Below are 18913 nucleotides of genomic sequence, written 5' to 3' on the forward strand. Positions count from 1 at the left end.
TATGCATTAAGTTAATGTTAAGCCTCTCTTGGAAGCTATAGTCTGTATTTAGACCCCTTGCATCAATCCCCCTCTATGTATTACGACCTGCTATCTAATAATATTGTCAAAATGTTTTCCATTTTTACACTTATTATGACCATCCCATTTAATTGGTACCTCAGAGTAAAAAATAAATTCTAAACAAAAGTAAATGTAACAAAATATTTTACTATTAAATTATAAATATTATCATAATTTAAAAGATAAATATTTTTTATTGTCTCTAGTAATATTTGTTTTACAATTGAACAAGGTTCACAATTAGGAACCATAAAGTGTAAGCTGTCACTAATAAAGACAAATAAAAAAAATATATACCCTAGTCATGGCATTAAAATTCATCTATATAAAGAGCAGGTAAAGCTGGGGGTGAGAGCAATCTATCTAGGAAAACTCTGATATAAAACCTTCAGTTTAATTGTAGGTAAGAGTTGAAGGACCTAGAATAGTAATCTTTCTGGTAGTACTACCTTTACTAAAATACTCAGCCCTGATAGGCTAGATAAGTTAATGTCAGGAAGTTTATCTGGTTGTAAAAAATTGCTTTTCCACATTGTTATACTTAAATAAGAAAATATTTTTATTGAAAACCTGTCCAAACTATAAAAGTGTAGAACCGTTTAAGTTAAAGACAAAAAAAAATTATGGTTTATAATAAAAATACATTATGGTCTATGACTTGCCCTTATCACTGATTTAATACTTAATTATATAAAGCTAGAAAGCATATACAATTCTAAATTAAATTTTTTAATTAAGCTCCAGTGTGTGTGTGTGTGTGTGTGTGCGTGTGTGTGTGTGTGTTGTGTGTGCATATGCATAGGAATAATAGGATGAGAGGGGGAGAGGGATTATAAAAAACAAGGAAGGAGGGTGGGGAAGGTAGCCATTTAATAAAAGCTGGGGAGAGGGTTGGAACTTTTGTATGAAATATGCTAATATAAGTTTTATGCTATGGTGAGAAATAAAGTAAAACCTAATTAATGATAAATCAAAATTTACAGAATTTTTTAAAGGTTGATAATTTTTACAGCCTGATTACACTGAAAGTTATATTAGTATCAGTGACAATTCTTACCATTTTTTTTTAGTTTTGAAATGCCTTTTTTTTGTTGAAAACAAGTAGAATTAAAAAAAGAGGGAGGGGGTAGGTCTTTATAAGATTAGGGTGGGTGGGAAAAACTTTCAATAAATATTAAGCTTTCTGTCCCGTGTATTAAGCACCTAAAAGTAAGAAATACTAAAACATTTAGAAAATTTAATATATTAAACAATATTAAATACAATTTAACATTTAAATAATATTTAATCTTGCAAACCTTTAACAGATCCTCAATTATAATTTTTTTTTTTTAAATTAACCTGTTTCTTTTAATTAAATAGATTTTTGTTTCAAAGTTAGGGTTGAGAATTGCAAATAAAAAACTATAAATTAAAAAAAATTAGGCAGCATCCTCAACACGAATTATCGAAATATAGCCCCCATGGGGAGGTGAATTGAAAAGGTTTTTTTTTTCAATCAAATAACTTTTAAAATAAATAGGTATTTTTCATATATTATATATATATATATATATATATATATAAATATATATATATATATATATATATATATATATATATATATATATATATATATATATATATATATATATATACTTTTTTATATTTTTACTTATTTGTTATACTATAAATATAATAAATTAATATTAGGGCTGATGATTGGCATACTAAAACATATCTCTTTGAAGTTAACTTGGTTATGTGTAAAACTAGTAAAAGGACAAGAATCACAGTATATATATATATATATATATATATATATATATATATATATATATATATATATATATATATATAATTTGTTTATATATATATAACTTGTATATATATATATATATATATATATATATAATTTGTTTATATATATATAACTTGTTTATATATATATATATATATATATATATATATATATATATATATATATACACACACATATATATATGGCTATTTCCACAATGGAAGAGATAAATTTCGTGTTTAAAAATTTCTTTTTTCAAAAGGTTTTATTTCTTTAATTATAGTTTAAACACCTTAAAATCATTGTTAAAATAAATTTTGAGTAGAAAATGTTTGAACCGAGTAGATAAATTTGATAAATGTTAGCTACTGTTTGTTCTTTTTATTATTCGAAAAAGTGAGTAAAATTTGAGGGCGAGTTATTGCAATATTTTATACAAAACATATCCATATTTTTGTTTAGAAAGAATCTTTGAGATTACATATATGTCTTGAGTAAAAAAACTTTTACTCTTTAAAAATAATTCAGATGTTTTTTTGTCACATACGCATCTGCAAAAATTATGTTGCATCACTGAACTAAAAGCTAAAAAAGTTTAATTATCGCAATGAAATTATGCTTTATGGCGAGGTTTTTTTAGAAATTATATATTTTTTTCAAATGTATTTCAATTCTATTTCAATATTTAAGTTTAAATTAAATTTAATAATTTTTTCATTCAAATGTATTTCAATATTTAAGCAATCAAAAATTTTACCCATCATTTAACAAAAACCAGCTGCTTCTGGTGGCTAAAATTTGCCACAACACTACCAACTACCAAGTCTTACTTAATATCTGTGCAGAAAGACTTACTTACCTCTAGTTGGATGAATATAACTCATACAATCTTAAAGTGTTCGCTTAACTTAGTAACTAGGAAGAACAAAAATATTATTACCAGTTTTCTCTATATGCCAGTGGTTCCCAACGGGTGGTCCATGGACCCCTGGGGGTCCATAAGAACTTTTTAGGCGGACCACAAGATAAACATAAATACTAAATATATTTTTGGTTAGTGAATTTTAATTTTGATGTGTTTTTTGTAATCTTTTTAAAGAAACAAGTTAAATCTTAAATTAAATATGTAATTTATGCTAAAAAGCTATGTTACACAAAATCCAATTCAACATTAACCGTCGAGGACTTGCGGACCACTACAAAATAATAAATGCATTTATTACTTTGAAATGATCCGCAATAATTTATGTTTTTTAATATAATAATACTTTCATCTGTAAATCTTAAATGCTATATAAAACTATCTAATGGTAAAAACATTTTTCCTAACTGATTTGTTTGAATGAAAGTAGGAAAATACTTTAAATCTAAAAGAAAAAAAAAGTCATATTAAGATGAATATATGAGATATGGTTTTACCTACATGCTTAAAGAAACCATTAGCTACCCACAGTGGACTATTTGTTTTAAAGTACTAGGAAATGACTTTATAAAATCCTCAAAGTTTGCTAATCAATTGAATAAGTGCCATCCTGATCTTCGAACAAAAGATACTGATTTTTTCAAAAGAAAATTTGAATCACTGAAGAGATGTAAGTTGGATAAAACTGGGATTATTTACCAAAATTAACAGAATATAGTAGAAGCATTTTGTAAGGTTTCATATATAATAGCGCAGAACAAAAAAGGTCACACATTGGCAGAAGATGTTATACTTCCATGTACAAAAGAAATCATTAAATTATTATTTGGAGAAGACGCTGTAAGAAGATAGATAATATATCTTTATCAAATACTACAGTCAAATGAAGGCTAACTGACAACATTTCATCAAATATTAAAGAAAATGTTATTTAAGAAATTAAAAAATCACCATATTTTACTATTCAGTTAGATGAATCCACAGATGTAAGTTCAATGGCACAATTAATTGTATTTTGTAGGTATATTCACTTTTAAAACAGTTTTTCAATGAAAATCAATTACAATCGAAATATTTGATGATGGGTTGTAATTCTGGATTGCAGATTAGGGTAAAAGAGATTGCTCCAAATGTAGTTGTTGTACACTGTTTTATTCATAGACAGGCTTTGGCAACCAAAACTTTACCCAGTACTTTGAAAGTTGTATTTAATCAATTAGTCTAATTGATCAATCTATAAAATCTTAAGCTCTTAACACTTGACTTTTTATAAAATTTTGCTTGAACTTAGATGCTGAACACAAGAAGTTATTGTTTTATACTTCAGTGCAATGGCTATCTGCTGGAAATCTGCTTTTCAAGCTTAGAAATAAAGTGAAAGAACTTTTATGCCAAATGAAAAGTAGAATGATAGAATATTTTTAATAATAGAATTTGAAAATTTTAATATAACAACTGTGTCAAATCTTTTTGACATTGTGGGTTATTTTAACAAGTTAAATTTGCAACTTTAGGGCAAAAATGCTAATGTCATTACGAAAGCATTTATTGAAAAGCTAAAACTGTATAAGACTAGAATTATGGAATTATGATCATGTTTCAAAAATTATTAATTAGAAATAATGAAATTTTGATCATGTTTCAAAAATTAAATAGTGTAATTGGAAATAACATGCCTCCCAAAGATATAAAGGCAGAAATAGATTTTCACCTAGATAATTTCATTAATGAATTTGGTAACTATTTTCCAGATGTGAACCTTTTGAGCAGTGAATTTATTATACTACCATTTTCTTGTCACGTAAAAAATGTGATAGAGGAAGCACAAGAAGAATTTATAGAGTTAAAGAATGATACCACGCTAAAGATCACTTCAAAACAAACTTTAAATAACTTCTGATTGAAAATGAAGAATTCATATCCATTGTGTTCCTCAATTGCATCTAAAGCCCTTATTTTTTAAAAGAAAAGGGGTCCATGAAGATTTTATAATATACAATTTGGGAAATGGGTTAGAAAAGGTTGGGAACCACTTCTATATGCAAATGAAGATTTGGCTGCTAAATTTAAACAAAATTTGATAACCATTGGGAGATATTAAACACTGTTAAAACAAGATGTTTGAATGTATTTTTGTTGTTCTGACCATAAAAGCTTCATAGAATTTGGAACATTAATCTGTTAACATGTTGAAAACAATATTTTAAAAAGCTTTACTGATTTGTGGATGTACAGTTCCACTGTGGTTTTCCATAGCATATCGCATATTTAAAATTTCTTGCTTTAGCTGTTTACATATTAAACAATTACTTTGCAAAGCTAATTTTATTCTATTAGGAGTTGTAAACTTAATAATAGCATTTAGTTTTTATTAAAGATATATAAGTATTTTAGTTAAAGACTCAATAGCTTTTAGATCGGAAATACTTATTTTGATGTGGTTTAAGCGCTAACTGTAGGTAGTCATGATAATAGCATATTTAATAGCACGTAATGGTTACTTATGTGCAGAATTACCTGAAAAAAAGTAAATACACAAATAAATTAAGATAGTAACCTTGAAAGCAACAGTTGTTTACTTAAAATTTTTTAATTTTTTTATAAAAAAGAATTTGAATTAGCTTAATATAATTAATATAATTTTATTTTTATTATTTTAAATCTAAAATCTATACTCTTTATATGTTTGTGTATTATAAAATTTGTGATTAAGAAAAAAAAAAATTAAAAATTTCTATGTGGTATAAAAGCTCCTAAATAGTATTTTATACTGTGCATTCTTCTAACCCAAAAACTCATTTTTATAAATGGTAAACAATTATTATTTTTAATTGCATAAAAATTAATGATAATTATTATTAACAATAGTTCATCAAAACCATAGTAGACCAAAAGAGATGGGGCGAGTAGAATTAAGCACACAGAGCTGAATGTTAAAAAGCAACAGGTACCTAAAATTACAAAATGCTAAAAAATTGAAGATAAAAAATGTACAGGAATAGAAATGAATATGAAACAATTAAGGCTAAATTAAAAATTTGTAGACAGCATGGCCTAATTGAAGTTTAAAAACTATGTATATATGTGTGTGCGCCTTTCTTAGAAAATACACTGTATGGCTTAAAGAATCTGAATGAGAAGAGATGTGTATCATTAGAAAACATTCAACAAAAAGATTTTTTATGTACAAAAAAGAAAACAGGATTTAAAAAAAAAACAATAAAATATTGGATAGTAGTAGGATTCAAACCACGAACATTCCATGTATGAAGTAAACGCCTTATCCAAATAAGCTAAACATGCGTATACTTATAATCAAATAAATATAATTATGTAATAAAAAAAGTTATTCATAAAACTATACGAATGCATTACATAGACAATTTCATATAGAGACAATAGCGAATTTATGAAATCAAAAGCCAACTTCAATAAGAAGGTAAAAGTTTTAATTTTTTAAGTTGTCATTGTCAGAGTCGTTTTGAGTAAAATATCATTACGAAAATTACTTTAAAAATGTCATGGAACGAAAAGTTTTTGTATTGTTCTGTATGATTTTTCTCATACAACAAAAAAGCAAACTTTAAAATACCTTTTCAATAAATAGCCATCCAAGTATTCATTATCATTCATAATGAGTTACTTATTTTTCATTCCATTAAGAATGAAAATATAATAAAATGAAGAGCTGTTATTACTTTAAATCTAATAATTTAACTTTGCTTTATCATAGTTAATTTAGATGACATATCAGGGGATGTAGCCAAAAAAGAATTTCATTTTTTATCAAAAGATATGACTCCCTGATTGATATTATTAATATTCCTGTGAAAATAACATCTTCCATTGGTATCACTATTTCAAGACTTTTAGATCTTTTCAAAATGTTTTGCTTACCCCAGGTATCAAATAATGATACCGTAATTTTTAAGAACAATACCGCAATTGTGTATGACTTTTAAATCATATCATGAATTTATTGTTTACACAACAAATTCATGATATGATTTAAAAATCATATCATGAATTTATTGTGGCCACGCCTGGCAAGGCTTGATATATATATATATATATATATATATATATATATATATATATATATATATATATATATATATATATATATATATATATATATATATATATATATATATATATTATATTATGTACATACTACCTGTATGTTGATCATATGGAATGAAAAATGTATTAAGAAGCAGCCAGAGAGACTTAAAGAATCATCGTATCATCAAAACTTACCAACACACTTTATCTTTCCATCACTATTCAATTCAATCTCATTTTTAACTTCTTCTTTGTGTTCAATAAAGTAAATTTTGTATACTCAAATTTTATTAGGAGAACTTTCTATTACACTCTTCAGTCTTAAATTTTAGTATTAACATTTTTTCTGTCTTTGCAATTAACCATAAATCATCTAAATAGCCTCTTTGGCAAAACAATATTGAACTTTTTACATAGTTTAAAGAAAATAATTGTCTACTCAAATTTTATTAGGAGAACTTTCTATTACACTCTTCAGTCTTAAATTTTAGTATTAACATTTTTTCTGTCTTTGCAATTAACCATAAATCATCTAAATAGCCTCTTTGGCAGAACAATATTGAACTTTTTACATAGTTTAAAGAAAATAATTGTCAATAAATACAAAAACTAAAGCAGACACTGTAGATAAAACAATTGTTTGAAAAATCCACACTAAAATCCAGGGAAATGCAATTTATTTAAAATTATATCAACACAATGGTTTAAAAGTAATGCTACAAAAATTAAAAAAAAGATTAATACAATTACAAATATTGTAAAAAACTTCTAAAATGAGTCAAAAATTTTCACAACCTAGAAAAATTGCTATGAACTTAATTACTAATTTTTCATATGATAATGATGTTAATGATGATGACAATGATGATGCAAAGATTTAATACAGTATCCCAGATAAAAAACAACAACAACATTTAGATTGCTTAAAGCATGCATCTTGATTTTGATCTATTCACTGTATTTCTGTATCCATAAGTGTTTAATATAACTAAAGGTTGATTTTGCAACCTTTTACCATTTCCAGATTATTTTTTTAATGACCAAATTGGATTTGATATAAGGAAAACATTTACCAAAAAACTATATACAATATATATATATATATATATATATATATATATATATATATATATATATATATATATATATATATATATATATATATATATATATATATATATATATGTATGTATATATATATATATATATATATATATATATATATATATATATATATATATATATATATATATATATATATATATATGTATATATATATATAAATGCTAACCTGACAGGTCCATTAATATCAGATAAACTATAAAACTGGCATTCAAATATTTCAGTGTAGTTAACAAAGTATTTTAACACTTTATAAATTGGTGCTGGAGGTGCTAAAATAAAAATAAACTTAAAAACATTGCTGTCATCAAAATCAATACAACTGTAACAAAACAATTTTATAAAGTATTTAACAATGCATAGAGATAAATATAAAAAAAAACATACAAAATGGTTTGGAATAATACTGTATACTAGATCTAACAACATAATCTTCATCATACACAGCATCTACAGATATGTTGAAGATGGCTGCATGAAAGCCAACTTTAATGGTGATGTTTGTATTAACTGTCTCAACTGATATAAGAAATGAAAAAGAACTGTTGTATGGCTTGAATGATTGTAAACTTACCTAAATTTAAAAAAACAAAACAAAACACAATAAAAAACAACAACAATAAAATTACAACTATAAAAATAAATTTGGATTATAATTGAATATTTACAAATAAAAATATGATACATTATATTTTAGAACTGAAACTTTAGAATCTGGTTTCTTCCAACTCAACATCAAGTTTTTGTTTTCTTCATTTATATTTAATTCAGTAGGAGCATTCAAAGCTATATTCAAAAAAAAAAATTAAAACTAACTATTTATTGTAACTTGGTATGTATATATTGTAGTATATATTAATTCCCACTATTTATTGTAAGTTTTTAAAATGTATTAAAAGTAATAAAACACTTTCACTAAAAAAAACCATTAAAATATTAAAAAAAAAACGTGACAGATCAACCACACTCTTTTTAAAATTGACGAAAATTTACATTGCTGACTTGAAACACATCTAACTTCATATTGGTCAAAATTATTAAAAAAAACTCTTTTATATGTTATTCTATATATGTCAGAATTGTATATGAGATAGTAATAATAGTAACTTATCTTAAAATTACTTTAAAATAACTTTAAATACAAAATATGTGGAAATACTGAGGCAATCATAATATTATAGTCAGGGACTGTATGTTCTGAACTTATATTCATTTACATTCTGCACTTTATACTATAAAATATTAATAATATTAATATCTATATTTTTATACTATAGTTTTGTAATTAGTTTCCTTAATTGTTTAGCATGTTTAATTTAATATAAATAAAATAAAATGTTAAATAAATTTTTATTTTACTAAACTAACTTGTAGGTTGTTATTTTGAAGATGTTGTTAGTAAATGTTAAAAAGTATCACTGAACAGAATTTCTATAGAAAGCCTTTCGTTGTTGCTTTATATATATATATATATATATATATATATATATATATATATATATATATATATATATATATATATATATATATATATATATATATATATATATATATATATATATATATATATATATATATATATTTAAAATAATATGTATATATATATATAAAGCCAAATATAAAAAATATGGAAAATTGAGATACCAGGAAAAACAATTGAGGTAAAAACAACTGTGTTTCCTGGTAACAAATAATTATATTTTCTGGTAATATTGCACAATTGGAAAACTGGAAAATCAATCTTGTATGCAAATTTGATTATTGGTTAATTTTTTATCTTCTAATTATGTACTGAATTGCAAGAGCAGGGGTTGCAACAAGGACAGTAAAAGGATTAACATTAAGTAACAAAAGCAACGACAGGTAAATTGATTTGAAGTCTTTGTTTGTGATGTCTTTCTATATTTATTTATCATAGCATCTTTTTATCATTTTAGATTTATCTTACAATTTTTAGCAATTTGCAGAACATAATGTAGAACAGTCAAAGACTTCCCCATTTTATTAGGGGAGTATCTCTTATAGAAGGAAAAAAAAAGAGAAATGTGACTGGTGACAAAACAATTAACTACATCTACAATGAGTATTTTTGTAGTTTTAAAATCTATAATTAAATAAAATAATTAAAATCCATCATATAAAATACAAAGTTTTTTATTTTTATGAAAAACTCTGCTCTAAACATATTATGTAATAATTAGAAAACATATAACTTAAAATAATAATATCATAATTAGATATGTTATTAGAAATCTGCTACTTCACCACTTTCATGAAAAAGTGGTGTAGTCATAGAGTGCTTGCTTCATAAGCAAGAAGTTCAGAGTTTAATTAGCCCCTGGTAGTACTATGCTCAACTTGTTTCTCTGGAGAGTAGCTTTTTTCATCAAGGTTCGTATTTCGGAGTTATAGAGTTGAGATGGAACCACACTTAAAGTAGCCTCCTCAAATGTAGGGGCCTTCTCGGCTTTTAGGAGATGAACTGATATAAAATAATTTAAAAAAAAAACAAGATTTCATTATCCATTCATTTTAAATATGTTAAATGAAAAACAACTTTAAAAATTTACAGTCATCATCAGATAAAGTTTATAAGATTTGGCTTATAATTCATTTAATACTTTAAAAGATAAAGCAATAACTAAATAGATTTTTTAGTTGCTATTTGCTATTTTAATATTATTTGTTATTATTTTTATACTTTTAAAAAAATAACTTTTTTTTTCTACATTATAAATATATGTTTTTCTACAATTAATTACATCTACAATTAGATTAGCTCGCTTTTGATTACTTATAAACTTTTGACTATTAAATCTTTGCGCATAACAGTTTAATGTCTTAGGAAAGAGTAAATTGTTTCAAAAAATGTTAACTTCTGTACAGAAAATTTTTATTTAACATTTAATAAAATATGAAACAACTTCTAGAATCAATTAAAAAAGCAAAAAATAAACCAAAACACAAAAAGCAAAACAAGGTTTTTAAACTTATTCACAGTAGTTTTTATAAGTTAAGTTGAGTATATTTAACTCTCTATAGCATTTGACTGCTATTATAATTTTGAAATAGTTCACACCTCTTATGTCTTGTTGTAATTTTTGTTGTATTTTTTTAATAATGTTTTTATAATCATTAATGAATTTCTGAGATAACAGATTGCATGTTTATTTATTAATTTTAACAACATTTTTATAAAATGCATTGACATATTAAATAATATTGCATAAAATAACGTAAATGTAATGTAAACCTAATGTATAATGTAATGTATACCTAATATGTAAACTCTTTTAACTGACCTTAAAAACCATAAAAACAAAAGTTTTACATATATTCATATACATAAAACAGCTAAATTTGGTCTGTTAAAAACGAGCAAGGTTAAAGTTAGATTAAAATTTAACTATTATTATTTCATAAATGGGTTTTTTAACAAACCTTTGCTTGTTTACCATTGAAGACTTTTCAAAAAAAATTCTTAAGTAAGTTTTAACTAAACCCTAATTGATAACATGACAACATGAAGTCAAAGGAAATATTTAAATACTCACTACTTAAACAACCAAATAATTCAATTCGAAGACATGCGTAATTATATCCAAGAACACGAGGAAAGATTTTTATGCGTAGAGCATTAATAGGATTTAAAAACCACCTGTACACCACTTCACTTTCATTACTTACACCATCAAATATCTACAAAAAAAGTGAAAACTTGATCTGATAAAATAAAAATTTGAAACCAGATACCTTGTAAAACAGTTTTTCTGGTACCTTGTAGTATGTCCACCAGAAAAACTGGTGGACATACCACAAGGTAACCCCCTCAAAAGTTGAAATTGGTTCAACAAAAAAGCAATTATTATACTAAATTTTACCAATAACAGTTTTTTTTTTACATTGGTAAATCCTTTTTTATTACATTGAAATACACTTTTATTCAGAAGAGCTTTAACCCTTTTTAAGAATGCAGCATTGTTCTCAATCATTTTGTCTACATAAAATTTGATTACAATTGTATTGTACAGTTTAATTTAGCTAATAAGTTGTCTCTTTCTTTTGATCATTTCATTTGCATCAAAGATAAAATTACGTTTTGCATTACCAAATGCCAGGAGCTCCGAAAGGGAAGGGGGCAAAAGGGACAGTTTGTCCCAGGCTGTCCAAGGGGTGCCAAATAAAAATTGGATTGTTTAAAAAAAAAAAAAAAGCGAAAAAGTCAATTACTAATAATATAGGAAAATTTAAAAAAATAGTGGCGCCAATCAACCACACCAGCTGGGACAATTTTGTAGAATATTTACATACATGCAAAAAAAATCCAAAATTTTAATAATAAATTAATATTTGTTGAAAAAAAAAGTTTAAATATTTTAATGGGTTTTGCAGACACACTTCAAATGATTTTTATACAAATTTTAAATAATGTCTTTTTTAAGAGCTTTCTTTTAATACTATGTAATATGCATTAGGGTGGTCCTTACAACAACTTTTTTTAAATGTCTACTCTCACCCTCTAAATGTGTTCTATATAATAAAATAATACTAGAATTTTTCAAAAATATATCATGTTGGGTCTCAAAAGGAGCGAAATTATATAAATATTTTAAAAATAATCATTATTTTATGAAAAATATTAGGAAAAAAAAATTATCTTAAAAAATTTTGGTAAAAATGCATATTTTTAGTTTAAAAATGCCATTTTCTAACAGTGAAATCTAAAGCAATAATTTTTTTTTATAAACTGATGATAACTTTTGAAGTTTTAATATAATTTCGCTTCTTTTGAGACCCAACATGATATACTTTTAAAGAACTTTTTTTTTGATAATTATAGGGAAACATCTGATGATGTTTAAAGGTCTTGAGCTACCCCTAAAAATATATTTTTTTTTTCCAAAAATTGTTTAATTCTAGTATCATTTTATTATATAGAACACATTTAGTGGGTGGGAGCAGACATTCAAAAAAAAAAGTTGTTTTAAGGACATGCATTTTAATAAAGTTAAAAAAGTTAAGACATAAATTGAAAAAAACTCAAATTTGGTCACAGTTTTTACAACAAGTTCATATATCAAAAACTTGGTACTTAAAATCTGATAAAATTTTATGGAACTGTACAGTTTTTATTTAAGTTTTTTTACTTTAAAATACTGTATTAAAGCTTATTCAATAACATAGCAGAACTCAGACAATCCACAATTTTATCTATTGATACCAGTGACTTTATTCTACGCTTTGAATTTATAATCAATTATCTTAAATGTTACACAGTATTGAAAATCTGGACATTGATTGCTAATTGAGGAAACTTCCATATACAGATATTTTATTAGAAAAAAGAGACCAGATCTGGGGAAAAGAAGATGTGAGGAAATTCTATTTATAAAATATTCATAAGCTATCTTTAAGTTAAACAATATTGATATAAAAAAACTATCAATATTATTTAAATATATATTGTTTGAAAAAGTATATATTACCTTATTTTAAAAAACCTTCACTTATTCAAAATTACACTATTTATTTCAGAAAGCATTCACAACTTCTGGTTATTTTTTTATTTCCGGCCTTAGGGCGTTTTTTGCGGTAATTTTTATCTAGGTTTGTAAAATTATTTACTGCATGATAAGACCTTTTGATTTTCTTTGTCAATTTTTTTGCAATTTGTCGATTTGACAAACTGATATCTTTATAAGCAACAACTTCTGCTTTTTCTTTCTCATTCAACACCCATTCGTGTGGCATTGTAACAATTAAATAACAAATATTGTTTCAAAATACATAAAACTTTGATATAGAACAAACAAATCAAAATCTTACTCAAACTTCAACTTTTTTTAAATGTTCAAAACAAAGTGATGGAACTATGGAAATTTTAAACGTATATATACCGGATTTTAAAAACATTTTAGAAAATTTAGTTTTAACTGTTTCAAAAACACATAAAATTGTCATAAATCCACTTCTTTGCAATAGATCTAAAATAAAATAAATATAAGTTTTTTGTTTAAGTTTATAAATAACTTCTGCATAAAATTATGGAACTATAGAAATTTCGCTGAGTATATATTTTTTTAAATCTTGTATGGCCATGGTGCCACACAATGAGTTTTAGAATTAAAAAAAAAGCTATATTAATTATAATAAAAAAAAAATAAAAAAAACTTATTAACACCCATAAAACAAAAATAAGTTTTTAGACCATTTCAATATAAAATCATTTATTTCTAATAAATTCTAGATGTTTGACAAATTAGTACAGTGCAACTTTTGAATTTTTTCTCAAAAAATTGGTTTTTTATTGATTGTTTTTTCAGTTTTTGCATAAACCACAAATTCTTGCACTGTTTTTACTGCACATTCTGCATAAATATTGGATCTTGCAGTGTTTATAACAGTTTCTTAATTACACCAGTATCTTAAAAAAAAATTTTTCACTTTTGCATACTGGTTAACTGCAGCTAATAAAACTTCATAGTTTGTTCTATTATAATAGTGATTGGAAAAGCAGATATTCATCCATTCACCAGTATTAAAATTGCATGCTGGTTGCAGTTGCTGCCGATGTTCTGGCAATAAAATTAATGCTAGTAATGCTACAATTTCTCTTAAATTCCATCTAGCATTAATAATATTTGGAAGAGTCTTAAAATTAATTTTGGCAAAATCTTTTTTTTTCCATATAATATCTGTAATTATGCCCAAGCTCACACATAAACTTTATGTCATCACGCCATACCACTCCTTGTATGCTGATGATTGACATTGATTGTTTGAAATTTTTATCCAAGACATCATAATTTTGTATCAGTTCATCAACAAAAAAAAATTTATATTTGGTGACAATGTTTTTCCTCCAAAAATTTTATCCTTCAATAACAATTCTAACACATGATGCTGGCAACCAATATTTTGTGGAACATCCAAATTTCTGGCTATAAACTCTTTTTTTAAATATGCTACAATACCACCTTTTGCACCAGTGTTTGTGTTTGTTGTGTTAAAAATAATCACTTTTATTACTTCCCATAAATCAAATTCATTTAACAAATTAATAAATGGTGAAACAATTGTTTTACCTTCGCTTAATCTTCAAGCCATCAAAATGTGGTCCCCATAAAGATTATTTTATATGTATGATAAGCTTCTATTATAACTGCTTTGTAAATACTTGACTGTGTTGGAGGTAAAATATTAATACCTTCTTCTTACAATTGATGATATTGTCAAAGCTAAGTACCAACCATATTTTGCTCTAGTGTGTACTTAGCTTTACATTCTTTACTAAAGAAACAGCTGAAGCAGTGGAAGCGTTTCATTTTCTTTTAAGTCAACTGAGATTGCTAGTAGATGGGGCACAATCATCATCTGTCTCTCTTTCACTGTTACTAGAGTAAGAGTCAGTGATTTACTGCATGGTTTTGCTGAGAACAGTTACTTTATTTTTAATACATTTAGATGGATGAGATAGAACAATCTTTGAAGTAACATATCCTACTTTCCCATTACTTTCAACTTGCACTTTATAAAATTTTTTTTTTTCAGTACTCAGCCATACACTTTTTTTATTTGTAATATCAAATAATATTTCATTAGAGTAGCTGATGTTGATTATCAGTGCCTTCTGATCTCTGTGGTATTTATTTACCAAATTTTCAACTTTTCTTGAAAATGATTTTTCTGTTATCGCTGGAAAAGTTAGTTTGGTCCATAATGAAATTAATTCACAGATGATAACTTTGAATCTTTCAAAACTAGATTTCTCTAAAGAGGCCAAGTAAGTTAACCTTCCTAAAACAACTAGTACATTTGGAATTAGCTTGTCAAGTGGTTCTTTATTATTATTGATTACATTAAAGTTTTGCAAGATGATTTTATCCAGGTGAGGCTGCACTACAAGCAATCAGCTGTAAACCACCGCAATATCGAAGATAATCAAACAACATTTTGTCAGTAGGCAGCAGACAAGGCAGATCATAATCTCATAACTTTTAATGAGAAAAGAACTTTCCACAGGATAGGCATAGTATCCATGTCAGACAAACTGCTATGCTCAGCAACACAAAAAGTTGCTTGAATTAAAGGTTACCTGAAAAGTACCTTGTTCACAAATGACCACAACATCCCAATCCACCAATATAACAGTATGTATATAAAAGGTCTTGCACAAATTACTTTGAGCCCAGTTTAGGAATTAAAAAAACCTCTGGTTTAAAAACCTTTTGTAGTATTCTTTAAAGATTTTTCAAGATATTTCCAAATCAACACCAAACTGGTCCGGATTTATGCAAGATCTAACCCAAAGAAATGCAGCTTTTCTAAAGTCAACAATATCATTCCTTCCAATAATGGATTTGAATCCGAATGATGAACATTGCATCTTCTCTATATTGAAATTTATTATCAACCAAGCCAAAACCATGAATATTAAAGTGCCCTGTATCACATTTGACTAACCTTTGTGGCTAAAAGCAGTAGGTATCATAGAGTAATTAAAGTTGCCAGTTGTAGCCAGACTTGGAGGTTTTTACATAAAAATTAGCTTTCTGGGTACTGTTGGGAAACTTTTGAAAGGGTCTGGTTTAGAAGAACTTTTAGCTCAAGTATACACAGGAAGCAGTGTAGACCATAAAATATCTGGAAAGTATATATATCAGACTCCTAGAAAGTATATATATCAGACTCCTGCTCGATATATATACTTTTTGAAGAAATTGAATTCTGAGATCAAGGTACAGATAGATCACTAATCAAAGAATTATTAAAATATGGACACGATAAGACTTTTCCGATAGAGGGAATTTTTGTGAATCTGAAACGATGATTTAAATTGACCAGCGATTAGCAGAAAAAATTATTAACATTGAACAAGAATCTAGAACATCAAAGCTTTGACTTCTTTACCGATATTATATAAATTTGATAAAACTCTACATTCTTGCAGGAATAACATCAAGTTGGAATCTACATATACAAATGATGCTAGAGATGCTAATTCTTTTTGAAGCTTGTGGTCATATAAACTATTATATGTCAGCAAGATTATATTCTCAACAGATGATTGAAGATTGTTTTAATCACAAGAAATATGCTGCACATTACAGTGAACGTTACTGGGGCGCTCTGTGGATGGACTTGATTATAGAGCAGACACTCATACAATCCATGAAGAGCAGAGGAGAATGATGGTTATGAAATTCAATCAACTAAAAATGCTGAAAATGCGAGAAGATTTATCAAAAAAACAATGTCCTGATATTGAAATTAAAGAAAATGTTGCTCAGGTTTCTAAAGAAATATTTATGGCAAACATAACAAACAAAAGCCAATTTATCAAGATACTTTCGCACTGTTTAAAAAATGACGGGAACACTGTTCTCATTCGCCCAGGCAATGCTGATACAACCATTTGATCAACAGCATTAGAATTTGCTTCATTAAACTCTAAAAAATAAATTATTGTGGTTGCTAATGACACAGATATTTTTGTTAAACTTGTTCACCATTGGCAAAAATAAATGGGTAATATTAGTTTCTATGAACATCGCCTGCATAAAAGATGGAGCATGAATGCATTAGTCCACTGTGAAAAATATAAAGAAAGACTTTCTGTTTATCCATGCTATGAGTGAATGTGATACAAAATAATTTTGAACTTATTGTTAAAATCAAAGTCTTTGCAGCAGATATAGGCAACACTTATGGACGTTTGGGCAGATAAAAAAGATATTGGTAAGGTGTAGAAAAAAACCATTTGCAATAATGTATGGCAGAAATCAAAATGATACCTCAGTTCTCTTAGGTAATAAACTATTCAATTCAATATTATCAGTAAGAGATAAATTAACTCTTCAAACACAGTGGTATGCAAATGTATTTAAATGTATATTTTAAATTAAAACTAAAAAGTTATAAATTTTTTTAAATACAAAAAATATCTTGAAATGGCATGCAAGGAATTAATTGAGCCAGCTAAGTTGCCACCGTCGAAGCAAACAGCTTATTAACATGGATTAGAGTGCATTTACAGGTAAGCTATAATATTAATTCAACTTGCTCCGAACCCCAATATCCATTTCAATTATGGGTTTCTATTGTTATTTTAGGTTGTTTGGAAAATACTAGAATCATTCCAGTTTATGCCAAAGGTTAGGGGATGGTAGTCAAAGGAAGGTACATTATCACAGATTTGGATATTGTCTGACAACTTACTTTATATCATTAGATGTAAATGCAAAGATAATTCTAAAAATTAGTGCACAAAAACGGATTTTTATTTTGAGAAGCATGTGGGGAATATCAAGGACAAATGTGTGCGAACCTGTATAACATAAGTATTACGGTAATGTAACAAAAATGTACTACAGTGCAATATTAATATAGTAAAAAATATGTCAAAGAAAATGTTTAATTAACTTATTACCAATTCTTTACCCATCATATTTTTATAACTAGTGACATAGTCAAGCGAGGACTAAGGCAAAAGTGATGAAAGCGACAACGAAGAAGTATTCAATAGAAATTTTTTTACATTTATATTTTTTAATTTTTAATTATTTCACTTTTTTAAATTAGTAAAAAATTAAAATCAAAATAATTTTTTATTAATGTGATATAAATATAAAACATAAAGTGAAATTCGGCATTATGGAAAAATGTCAATAATTCATTTTCCCCAAGGGCAATCAACAAGGGGTTTTTTTACGTGTTACTTTATGATATTACAAGAGTATGTGCCAAATTTCAGCTTAATTAGATTTTTTTCTAAGTAATTGATTTATTTTAACTAAAATGACTGTATTATTTGTATTTAGGTGAAGTAACAAAACTTGAAGCATACATGAGAGGAGGAATAATAGATTTATCCTTATTAATGACATTGTTAAAGATTCTCAAAAAATCTTTGGGGCCTAATTTTTGAGATAAAACACGTGATTTTGTGACCTGAGAATAGC

The 18913-nt window shown here is 25.9% G+C and overlaps 1 protein-coding gene across 1 annotated transcript in view; it reads right to left on the reverse strand.

Moving 5' to 3' along the window:
- Window positions 1–18913, reverse strand: part of LOC136088969 (receptor-type tyrosine-protein phosphatase alpha-like) — a 107205-nt gene that overhangs the window by 50734 nt on the left and 37558 nt on the right. Inside the window, exons 4-7 of the mRNA XM_065814260.1 lie at window positions 11507–11651; window positions 8638–8738; window positions 8340–8526; window positions 8122–8224 (exon numbers count right to left, since the gene is read on the reverse strand). Of these exons, the coding sequence (XP_065670332.1) occupies window positions 8122–8224; window positions 8340–8526; window positions 8638–8738; window positions 11507–11651 (536 nt within the window). The remainder of the gene's footprint in view (window positions 1–8121; window positions 8225–8339; window positions 8527–8637; window positions 8739–11506; window positions 11652–18913) is intronic.

Source organism: Hydra vulgaris, chromosome 12, assembly GCF_038396675.1.
Source record: "Hydra vulgaris chromosome 12, alternate assembly HydraT2T_AEP".
NCBI lineage: Eukaryota > Metazoa > Cnidaria > Hydrozoa > Anthoathecata > Hydridae > Hydra > Hydra vulgaris.